At 38.9% G+C, this 12,731-nt stretch overlaps 1 protein-coding gene across 1 annotated transcript in view; it reads right to left on the bottom strand.

Annotated features, from left to right (window-relative positions):
• neb (nebulin) overlaps positions 1-12,233 on the bottom strand; it is a 361,674-nt gene extending 349,441 nt beyond the window's left edge. The window contains exons 1-4 of the mRNA XM_068036260.1: positions 12,171-12,233; positions 3,226-3,294; positions 778-816; positions 642-671 (exon numbers count right to left, since the gene is read on the bottom strand). Coding sequence (XP_067892361.1) covers positions 642-671; positions 778-816; positions 3,226-3,294; positions 12,171-12,233 — 201 coding nt within the window. The remainder of the gene's footprint in view (positions 1-641; positions 672-777; positions 817-3,225; positions 3,295-12,170) is intronic.
• Between the last annotated feature and the right edge of the window lie 498 nt (positions 12,234-12,731).

Below are 12,731 nucleotides of genomic sequence, written 5' to 3'. Positions count from 1 at the left end.
GCTCTCCGGCATCCAGCAACAGTGATATCATCAAGCAAACAATCACATTGAAGGACTAGGGGATTTGGGAAAGAGATGCAGGGGGAATATGAGGAAGAATTTTTTTTTTAGGTGTCGATGTTTAATTGCATGTACGTGGACACTAGAGGTTGCCGTCAGATTCACAGTCATGATGATGGCAAATGCTGACAGTTTCATGTCATTAACAACTGCAAAATCCAGGCCATATACCAATTATTTAACTTGCTGAGGTTTTTTTTTTGTTATTCATTCTTGGGATGTGAGTGTTGTTGGCGAAGTTCAGCATTTATTGCCCATCCCTTGAGCAGCTGGTGGTGAGGCACCTACAACTGAGTGGCTTTCTAGGCCATTTCAGAGGGTAGTTAAGAGTCAACCACATTGCTGTGGGTCTGAAGTCAAACGTAGGCCAGACTGGGTAAGGATGGCAGATTTCCTCCTTAGATGGGCTTTTACAACAATCCGGTGGTTTCACAGTCTTTATTAATGAGATTAGCATTTTATTCCATAAATATTAATTAATTGAATTTAAGTTCCACCAACTGCCATGGTGGGAGTATTAGTCCAGGTCTCTGGATTACAAGTCCAATAGCATTACCCCTGTGCTACCCTCCCCCTCTTACCTCTCGAATGACCGTGCGTGGTTCCGAAATCTTGTGGAAAAGAAAAATAGTAATTTAGTACCTTATAAAGGGTGTCACACTACAGCAAACAGTATTAATTCTACCTCAATATACAAAGCACTGCCAACTGTTTGACTATGCTCACCTCACGAATTATTGTTTGTGGTTCTGAAAACTTGTGGGAAAGAAAAAGGCATTGTTTAGCGAAATAAAATGTATCATGTCTACTGAAGCAAAACAGTATTGATTCTATGCATTAAAACAATGCACCTCCTAATATTCACGAATTATTTAACTTTGTTACTGTTCTCACCTTTCGAATGAATGTGGTTCTGAATCATTATGAGAAAGAAACATGTTAACAGAGCAGCGAAATAAAAGGGGTCATGTTTACTGCAGCAAAGTTTATCTGTTGTACTTTTGCTGATAGTCAGAACTGGTCTACCTGAAGTAGCCATGCAATACCAAGCCTGCTACAAAGCATTCAGTGAACCGTTGCTTTTTATTGCTACAGATTATAGAACAGCGAGCAGGAAACTTCGCTAACATATTACTCTTCTTGAAAACCAAGGAAATTATCTGTAATTAAAATTAGACTGAAAGACTACTGGGACGAAATTGTAGTGCACAATATCAGTAACAAATTGTTTAACACTTCCGTACATTTCTGTCCACTCTTTTGACGAAGTCATCAGTCTGTTCAAAATATGTGAGCTATCACATTTATAGGTGACAAGGGAAATTCCATTACCTATCATTGGATCCTATGTTAACTCTGTGTAAGTGAATGGGTGTTGAGTGAGTTAAAATTGGGTCAATACGTTTGTTACTAAAACTACACAGCACAATTTCAACCCGTATGTTTGATTAAGCTTAAACTGAAAACACTGCGTGTCAAAATTCTGATGAAAAAGTCATGTCTAATATGTTAATTTACACATCTGTCTCAAATGCTGATTTGCCTGCTCTGCATTTCTTGCTCTGTATTTCCAAGACTTTCAGCATTTTACTGCTCTCAATCGGACTAATTAAGATTAGTCTTCGTTCAGATGTGGACACTACTCCTGAAATTGTTTGCAGTCCATCAGCTTTAAAGAATAAGTTTTTCTACACTGTACTTTTCTTCAGCGATTGAGGTTGTGTGTTGTAGGTGATTACATTACTTCATTGTGGAAGTATTTTCCAAAAGCTGAGACATCCAATTAAAACTGTGAAGTGATTGTCACAATAAATCATTTCCTGACTAATTCTGGCAGCTCTATATGACTAAATAGCATTGGCAGTAGAATTGTGTTTTTAAATTCTTAGTTTAGTGCCTTACAGGCAAAGAAAAGGCAACAAAAATGTTTGATATTAAATATTCTACAAATTATTTGATCCAGTTTTATTGTTAGGGCACAACAACATTGTTTGCAACCAGATTGTGTATAACAGGAATAGCTATGATAATTGGGACTTGGCAAAAACTTCCTTACATTAAAAACTTGCACATGTCAGATGTATAAGAGTGAACTTGACATCAAAGTAAGCATTTAATGCACTTTTGTTAAATCTAAAAAAATCCTTCTGATGAAAATTAATTCTACAGTACTTGTAACCGTAAGCTGGAATCTTAGAGTCTAGCAAGATAATCCATCAAAAGCTACCCATGCTGCTCATTGCAAAGCCAGAAATGCTGCTCATCAGACACATTCCAACACTTGCAAACTTTTTCAGTCCCAAATAGATAGGGTATCCAAAAGGTTTTGAAAGGCCATCAAATAAACCACGGATCATGCCTTCACCATACTGACTTGTATCCAATATGATCACCACTACATTACAGGGTGGCACAGAGGAGGGATGTATGAAACTGTTCACAGTGAAGGTAACCCTGTGCGATTGTGGCAAAAATACTACCTAAGATGTCAAAGTGAACTAACATCTATCAGTTTGCATCAAGGTCTCTAGAGTTCACTATGCTCTGCAATCTTCCAGATTTAACTCTCATTTATTGTGGCACTTTACCGTTCTGTGCTTTCAGCCTTACTTATTCACTTTTATTGTTTTCAGAGGCTGAGTGCTCCAGGAGTAAAAGCTGGTACAAGTAAGTTTGAGATCCTGATGCAAACTGGTTTAAATACTAAATTTCCATTCATCTGAGATTGGATCCTGGTTTGAATTACTCACAGGAGAGTTGCAATGTAGATGGTAACCGATAAGTGACTTGGAACTATATTTGACCATGGTGATTTGCTTAATTCTGTATACAATCTGGTCTTCTAGTGGCTAATTCCTTCATTTAGAAGAGCCAAGGTTTGGCTCATGGTTTGGATCACTCTGGTGGCTTTGACGATCAGCAACACCATCTGGCAGAGGGGCTAAGGTTTCAGTCTGATCTTTGAAAGTATCAGTGACAAGCTGCTGCATGATTTTTTTCTCAGGAAAGGACAACAGTAAAACATTCAGCAGCACATTCTCATGCAAGTTGGCAAACATGGCTTTTCCAGCCTGGCGGCCCACATCAGCCAATATTTTTATGTCAGGAACAAGCGTAAACAACTGCTTCATGCAAGCCTGTAACACACAGGGTACAGGCAATTACCTTTGTTACCTCTTTAACCTGTGTAATCTCTTTTCCTTTTTTCACCTCCTTAGTTTCATATGTATGGTACTACAATGGGACAAATCCCACAGAGAATCAAAAACAAAAAATTATCACATTGTCCCATATTTTCCAGCTCTGTGTGAGTTCATTGAAAAGCCTTCAGGATAAAATAATTTGATGCTTATTTATAGCAAATGATATTCCTTCTATTGCCTAAGGAATCTTGCATTGTATTAATTTACATTTTGGAACATAGGATTAGGCCATTCAGCCACTCAAGCCTGTTCCATCATTCAATTGGCTCGTAGCTACACTCCATTTCTACATCTTTGTTCCACATCCCTTAAAAGCCTTATCTAATAAAAATTTATCAACCCCAGTCTTGAAATGTTGAACTGACCTAACCTCAACAGCTTTTAGAGGAGAGAGTTCCAGGTATCCACTACAGTGAAGCAGAGATCATGTCAACTTTGAAGTATAGTTTATGATAGTTGGTTGAAGGAACAGGTTGATATTGGTCAGGATGGACACACTGGATTAGGAGTATTGTTCATGTAGAGGACAAGCACTAACAAGGACTGCTTTGGACAAACAATCTGTTACCTTGTTGTAATTTCTATGTAATTCTATGAGGAAAACACACTAAACATGATCAACTGATAAAATCTCAGTACCTTCTAAAGGCTACTCCTGCTTCCCATTAAACCAATCTGTTTTTTTTTCAATTTTTGTTAGGGATGCAGTTAATTCTTTCAAGGCCTTGTTTATTGCCCAGCCCTTAGCGACACTAAGAAGTCTCAATTTTGGTTCAGTGATAGTACTCAAACCTCTAAATCAGAAAGTTGTGGATTCAAGACCCACTCCAGAGACTAGAGCAGATAAGCTAGGCTGACACTTCAGTGCTACCCTGTCAGATGAGATTTTAAATTGAGGCATTGTCTACCCATAAAAGATCTCATGGCAGTATTTGAACAATAGCAATGAAATTATCCCTGGTGTTCTGGCCAATATTATCCCTCAACCAACCTTACTAAAATAGTTTATCTGATCATGTATCTCAATGCTGTTTGTGCAAACTTGCTGTGCACAAATTAACTGCTGTGTTTCCTACAATAGTGACCTGTGAAGTGCTTTGGGATGTCCTGAGGCTGTGAAAAACACTATAAATGCAAGTTCTTTCTTTTACTGTTTTGACAATGGAGTGGCTTACTGGGCAACTTATAAGAGGCAACAATATAATGGGGGACTGGAGTCTATAGGTTCCCTTCCCTGAAGGATATAAGTGAAGGAGGTGTCTTTTTACAATCCAGGAGCTTTCATGAACATCTTATTCCCCTTCTGGTGCCAGAGGGTTCACTAAATTAACTTTTCAACTTGCTATAGTGGGATTTAAACTGAAAACCTCTTATATAGTGCTATAACATAGCACTACACCAACATATCCTGGTAATGCAGAGGGAAGGTTGCTTTAAAGGCCATAATCAGACTTTATTTTTTATGATAGCTTAGGACACATGCAACTGATAGTGGAAGTCACTGTTAATTTCAATTAGATATCGATTCTTTTATACAAGGCATTATTACGGAAAAGAGCCTCTGGAGTATTCTTTTAACAAACAAAAATGGTCTCTACCTACAGTAAAGAGGCACAAGACTAAGAGTATAAAACAATATTATGGGGCCAAATATATTACAGAATCACAGAATTGTTACAGCGCAGAAGGAGGCCATTGGAGCCACTGTGTCTGTACTGGCTCTCTGAAAGAGCAATTCCCTCAATTCCATTCCCCTGCCTTCTCTCCATAATCCTTCACATTCTTCCTTTTCATATAACTGTCTAATTCCCTCTTGAATGCTTCAATTGAACCTGCCTCCACCACTTTCTCAGGCAGTGCATTCCAGACCTTAACCACTCGCTGCGTGAAAAAGTTTTTCCTCATGTCGCTTTTGCTTCTCTTACCAAATACTTTAAATCTGTCCCCTCTCATTCTTGATCCTTTCACGAGTGGGAACAGTTTCCCTCGATCTACTCTGTCCAGGCCCCTCATGATCTTGAATACCTCTACCAAATCACCTTTCAGCCTTTTCTTCTCCAAGCCACGCTTGAGGAAAGACGTGAGGGCATTGGAGAGAGTACAGAAGAGATTCACGAGAATGGTTCCAGGGATGAGGAATTTCAGTTATGAAGCTAGATTGGAGAAATTAGTCCTAACTGTGCCTGAACCTCACCAGTCTTATTGACCACACTCCATGCATTCACATACATGCACATTAACCCTGACGCAGACTTTATTACTTTCTCCCTTACTCTGACCCCACCTGATAACGTACTATTCCCTACTCTCATGCCATCTATCTCCCCCAGTATTCCATGCACCTTGGTATTCCTCTCTAATACTTGCTCCTGGTTCCCACGCCCCTGACTAGTTACCAGTGTTGCTTCCCTCCAATCTGAGCTCCCTCTCAGGTTCCCATCCCCCTGGCAATTTAGTTTAAACTCTCCCCAACAGCACTAGCAAATCTCCTTGAGAGGATATTCATCCCAGTCCTGCTAAGATGCAACCCATCCATCTTGTACAGGTCCCATCTGTCCCAGAACCAGTGCCAATGTCTTAGAAATCTGATGCCCTCCCTCCTACACCAGTTCTCCAGCCACGTGTTCAATCGCTCAATTCTCCTATTCCTATGATCACTTGCACATGGGACTGGGAGTAATCCTGAGATTACTGCTTTTGAGGTCCTGCTTTTTAATTGCCTTCCTAGCTCCCTAAAATCTGCTTTCAGGACCTCATCCCCCTTCTTACCTATGTCATTGGTACTAATGTGGACCACGACCTCTGCCTCTTCACCCTCCCCCAGAAGAATGTCCTGCAGCTGTTCCGTGACATCTTTGACCCTGACACCAGGGAGCCAACACACCATCCTGGAGTCACGTTTACTGCCACAGAAATCCCTGTCTGTTCCTCTAACTAATCAATCACCTATCACTACTGCTCTTCCACTCCTCTTCCTCCCCTCCTGTGCAGCCGAGCCACCTGTCGTGCCACAAACATGGCTGTGACTGCACTCCTCTGAGGAACAATCAACTTCACCAGTATCCAAAATGGAAAACCGAGTAGCGAGTGAGATCATATCAGGGGACTCCTGCACTACCTGCCAGGTTCTCTTAGACTGCCTGGTGGTCACTATTCCCTATCTGCCTACATGATCCTAATCTGTGGTGTGACCACCTCTCTAAATGTGCTATCCACGTAGTCCTCCACATCGCGGATGCACAACAGTGACTCTAGCCGCCGCTCAAGTTCCGAAACCTGGAGCTCAAGCTTCTGCAGCCAGTGACACTTCCTGCAGATGTGTTTGTCTAGGACACATGGTGTGTCCATGACTTCTCAGATACCACAGGCTGTACATTCCACTCGGCGGAGCTGCCCTGCCATACCTTAACTTTACAGACCATTTATTATAAGTAGAATAGCTTATCAGGTACTCACCAAACAGCTCCTTCCACTGCACCGAAGCAAGAACCAAATAAAAAAGGGGAAAAAAAGAAAAATGGAGCACCTCCACCCCCTTCACCGAACTCGACACTCACCAAACTCGAAGATTATTAAAAGATCATGATTGAAGTCTTTTCTCTCTCTGCTTGGTCGAGCAAAATCACAAGCATGTTTATAAAGAATGTGATTATGATTTTACTAAACCGAATGCATAGAAGTAATTATGGAACCTTACAGCACAGAGTGAAGCAATTTGGCCCATCGTGTCTGTGCTGGCACTTTGAGAAACGATCTAATTAGTCCCACTCCCCCTGCTTCCACGATCCTTTCAGGCTGAGCGCTCCAGATCATAATACTTGCTGTGTAAAAAAAATTCTCCTCAGCTCCCCTCTGGTTCTTTTGACAATTACCTTAAATTAGTCTCCTCTAGTTTCCAATCTTCCTGTTTGTGGAAACAGTTTCTCCTTCATTACTCTATCAAAACCCCTCATAATTTTGAAAACCTCTATTAAATCTCCCTTTAACCTTCTCTGCTCTAAGAACAACAATCCCAGCTTCTCTAGTCTCTCCACATGACTGAAGTCCCTCAACCCTGAGAACTGTAAGAAGTAATCATCCCATCATAAAATGGACAATTATAAACAAGCACCTTTCATGTCCTCAGGATGTCCCAAAGCACTTCAGAGCCATCAACGTTTTTGAGATCTGTGGCACGATGGGAATCCATTTTGCTTTGTCTAAAGTGTGTTCATATCCATAATTCTCACTTATGCCTGCCAGAAGCTACATATATTCACATGCAGGGACCTGTCCTCTGGAGGAAAAGGAACATGTCCAAGCTTTGCGCCTTTTTGAAGTAAACAAAAGTGTGAGGGACTATAGTTCCCTGGTGCATTCTCCATGGCAATGCCGCGACCAGAGTCGACTTGCCAACCAATCAGCACCCTTTTCTCATGCAGTATAAATTGTGTTCCCTTTGAAATTTGGCATTCTTGCATTCATCCTGATGAGTGCAAGATGAAAAGCTTTGACAGCATGTCTCTTCTTTCAGCAATATCCATAAATAGTAGGAACAAAACCAAATCACCGAAGTGGGAGAAATGATCCTACTGCACTTAATAATAATTTTATTACAAGAGTTATGGAAACCTTGGAATTATCAGTGGAAAGAAATGACTTTAGCATAGGAAAACATTCAATAGGAAAATTTGCCTAAAACAATCTAACCATACATTGCTATCATTGTAAAATTGTAAAATTAGCCTAAGCCATGAGTTGTAGGCCAAATAACGCCCACAGCATGTTGTTGAGTAGCTTTATTTTTATTTCAGGTTTGCAAGAAATAAAAGTTTTATTCTGAAAATAAAAGGAAGTTTTATTTCATTCAATTAAAGTGGACAAGACTTTTACCTGCTAACAGCACAAATATTTTGTCAGCGTGATGAAAAACATTTAGTTTATTATAGATCCTGCATAAAACATCCACTGTGTGAATTACTTTGTCATGATGTCAGTAGCAGAACTCAGATACATGAATAGTCTGTTCAGATGACCTTTTGCAAACCCCACAATGTTACCTGATTCACATCACACATTTTGAACCTGTTGTAATTATATGTCCAGGTCTATTTTAGTGGATTTGGCTCATTACAACCAGCCTGTGCCTGACTCATATTTCCTATAGACTCTTGACACTAGACTAGAATCACCCACTCATTTTCAGGTCTGAAATAGTATAACTGGCTACAATTTCCAATTCAATTACTTAATAAGACTGCATGAACTCACTCCAGAGCTGGATCTTGGCCATCATCAAGAAAACAATGACAACATGGAACAAATTTGATATGGATGAAAAGCCATTCTTCATGGTGATGACATGAAAGCAATTTTTGGCTTATGATAACGTTTAGCACCTGATGCAACAATATGCAATTTTCTCCGAAAGTACTGTGAAATGTTTGACAAAAACCAGTGGCGATTATGGATTATTGCCTGAATGATGGAGATGGAGCTGGGAAACAGATTACAAGAGGTTAGTAACCTGGGTGTAGAAGACCAGTAGATGAGCGGGTAAAAACTGCACATATCATGATAGTGGCACAGTACAAGCTTCATGACACCTTACTTCAATGACAGTAATGCATGCACAATGAAATGAATTGAGATTGTATTATTGTATAGAACAATCAACAGGAAATCAAACACACCCCGCATTAACATATTTTTACTTTGTTCGTAAAATATTTTATCACAATTTTTATTTTTGGACTTGAAACACTAAATACATTAACATTTTGTACTGACTGTTTTAAATTCCTCACAAAGAATTTCTGACATCTAAAAATTTTAAAAATACACAAACTATAAAAATAGACCAATATGAATTCAACTGAATATATATCACAAAAATGGAGTCTCTTGAACATTATCAAACTAAGAAACACAATAAGTATCAAATTATTTTGCAGTACAACAACTCCTTTACAACTTTACTATTTTAATAAGTTTCAACCATTAGTTCTGATTTTTAACAGAATATATTATAAGGGGCTGTCAATCACTATTTTTATACTAAGAATGGCATTTTGTTCTACAATGCACCTTCAATATTACAGACAGTCTTACTATGATAGATGTCTGCATGGCCTTGGCAAAATCTCCTTTATAACCAATATACATTCCATTATAAGTCCCTAAAAAGTGGAACTACTTTATCCATCTCTAGAAGTTTGCAAATCTGAGATTTGACTGTGCTCACATTTTAAGACTGCAGAATTATCTGTATTCTTGGGGGCAGAAAATGTGATGAAATACATAAATTATAATCTTTCCACCAATTGCCATGATGGCTTGATGGATCAAGGTGCTTTCAGAAGCAGTATTGAGCTATATTTTTAAAAATTCATTTTCAGGATGTTTTGTCCATCTTTAATTGCACTGACAAGGTGGTGGTGCATCTTGATACAACTGAGGAGCTCACTAGGCCACTTCTGAGATACGAGTCAACCATGTTCAGAGCATAAGAAATAGGAGCAGGAGTACACCATGTAGCCCCTCAGATCCGCTCTGCGATTCAGTAAGATCATGGCTGCACTTCTACATCAACTCCACTTTCCCGTCCTATCCCCATATCCTTTGATTTTCTTTGAGCCCAAAAAATATATAAATCTCTGTCATGAATATACAAAATGACTGAGCATCCATAGCTCTCTAGGGTAGAGAATTCCAAAGATTCATAACTTTCTGAGTGAAGAACTTCCTCCTCATCTCCATCCTATAAGGGTGACTTCTTATTCTGAGACTAAAATCTCTAGCTCTAGACCCTCCAGCCAGGGAAAACAGTCTCTCAGCATCTACCCTGTCAAACCCTCTGGGAATCTGATACGTTTAAATGATCATTTTTATTAGTTACAGTGACTTGAATAAAATAATACACCAACAGCTTTGATTGTTGATCATAGAATAGAATGGGAGGGCTCAAGTTTAATTCCCAGTCTGTGCTACATTGCCTAATTTCACCTGAAGCAATAGTTGGGATGTTACAATTGCCTTTAGTATTCCTGAAGGAGGGAGAGGGAATATTAGCCAGAGTCACAGCTTTATTCCAGCACCAGGCACTGCTTTCAGGAAGGGAGTTAAATTATTTTTCCCAATTTCATCCTTTCCTCTTCTAAAGTTGAGGTACAGGTCCACAGGCTCTACTGTACCTCTCCCAACTGCCCATTAGAACATAGACAGTGCCATCAGGCTACTCAATTCTAGAGGGCATCATCACAACTGAGCCTGCTCAGTCTCCATACACTGACTACACATGCACACCTTCCAGCAGGGGTCACTGTACAGTGCTATGGAGTGAAAACCTTGGAGAGTTCATTCCTTCCTAATCCAGGGGTGCTGTCGTCAGTTGTAGTGTCCAACCACTGCCCAAATGGGATGAGTTAACTCATCGCAAACTGAGAACTGACCCCAAGGCATCCCTACTCTGTACAGTTCAATACTACATTAATCAGTGCACTTAATAACTGAGCAAAACAAGGGACCATCTGCACAACCTGCTTTTACTGAACAAACAAATCACCACAGACATTTGCTTTATAATATGGCAATGAACTTAAATAGTACTGTATATACTATTATTGGGTCAATTTATCATTAATGATTCTACTTTCTAAAGCATGAAATTCCTGCTAACAAGGATTGGCAGCGCCTATAATTATCAAGAAATTCACAGCAGTGATAAAAATAGATAGATTGGACAAATCAAATGAGTATTTATTGGTTTAGTTAAAGGATTAGTTCTTGTCATCAATTAGTGATCTATAAGGTGGGACAAAGCAAAATTCAAAATCACAATAATTTATGATTCAAAAAATATTGAGACAGTTGACCGGGTATAAGTTTCTGACATCACAGAAGATTATGAAAAGTACATTAGGAAACTTCAAAAACAAAGAAAAATCAGAAATGTCGACAACTAATATTTGATAGACTATTCCTAAGAATGCCAAATACTCATGACATAAGTCCTTTACTGATGTAAAATCAGTAATCATATTTCAGCATTTATTGGACTATTCTTGTTGATTTCAAATAATGGCTGTAAATGAAACCACTGCCAAAGAGGAATATTCTAGGAGGAAAATATAAAGATGCTCAAGGCTAGTTGCACTGGATTTTATTACATATCTGTCAGAGCACCTTCTACCCTACCAACCACTTGAGAACTGACTGCTCAGCCTGTTTGAACTTGAATGCTGCATTCCTCCTACGTGCTCAGCATGCCTTTTATATGTGCTGACTGCTAAAATATCGCAGTACAGCAAAAGACTCTGGTATGAAGTGGGAAAATAGCGGTGATTAATATCGCAAAAGAAAGGGAAAATTAGCTTTGTGCTTTTATTTCTTAATAGGACGTCTTGAGGCAAATATGTCTTTTTTAAGTTTTGAGGTCAAAGGATTATTTGTTTTTTGTTTAATCTCGAATAAGTTTTTCAATATAAACATAAGCTTCAATTTTAGAGGTGCTGACAAATAAAGGTTTGCTTCAAGAAGGAAAAGTTTCATCCATGTGCAAAATTAGCAGCATCATTTCTGTTTGTTAATTGTCAGTCACATTTTTCTGCTCTTCTGGGGGAAACAGCTTTGCTTACTTTTATGCGGCCACCCTCCCTAATTTTAGCTGGGCACTACATATAACAGCTTGTTTAATTAATGAGATAAAAGTTTGGTATATTAAATACTGCTATTTTTTAATTTTAAAAATATTATCATGAGGATCGGTAAGTTAATCAAAATCAATATGCCTGTAATTATTGGTGGAACATATCTTTAGAAAATAGTTTTTAGATGTTCATTATATGATGACAAGACTGCAGGAAGAAAGTGAGTTTGTTGCTTTCTTTCTAGCTAATTAACTTTCCGTAATTGTTTTACACTTCTTACCGTTACGATCTCCTCCACTTCATACTCCTCATATTCCTCATATTCTCCGTCTTCGTCTTCCATTTTTTCTGTATGTCACTGATTGAGTGTCCTAAAATAAGGCAAAGTGTCAGATTCTAAATCGATACACCAAATGAAAAAATAAAATTCAAAGGTAATACTGAGAAAGGGGTAAAAGTGGATCTGCAAATGCAAATTATTTTAAGGGGCTCCGTAATAGCATCCAGAAAGAAGCGAGCCTTGAGGTACCCTATATACACATCTCGATAGACATATAATGTATGGCAGACATACCGTGCACAAAAATACTTGCTAGACGTCAGCAATAAAGTATAACCAACTACCTCACAGAAATGAGACTGGGCACTGTCCAATTGCCATAGGAATGTACTCCCTTCTGTTCTGCACCCTTTGAGTTGCAGCTGTAAAAAAGTGGGAGGGAGGGAGGGAGGTTAACTGCTGATGTCAAATAATTAAATAAAATGGAGCTCCATGTATTTCTTTGCACAGTCTTGATTCAAGGAATGATTTGCTTGTTCTGTCAATTACAAGCCTCAATGG

This window comes from Heterodontus francisci, chromosome 7 (assembly GCF_036365525.1).
Source record: "Heterodontus francisci isolate sHetFra1 chromosome 7, sHetFra1.hap1, whole genome shotgun sequence".
Taxonomy (NCBI): Eukaryota; Metazoa; Chordata; class Chondrichthyes; order Heterodontiformes; family Heterodontidae; genus Heterodontus; species Heterodontus francisci.
The sequence above is the reverse complement of the archived record's forward strand: the minus strand, read 5'-3'. Positions and strand labels throughout refer to the sequence as shown.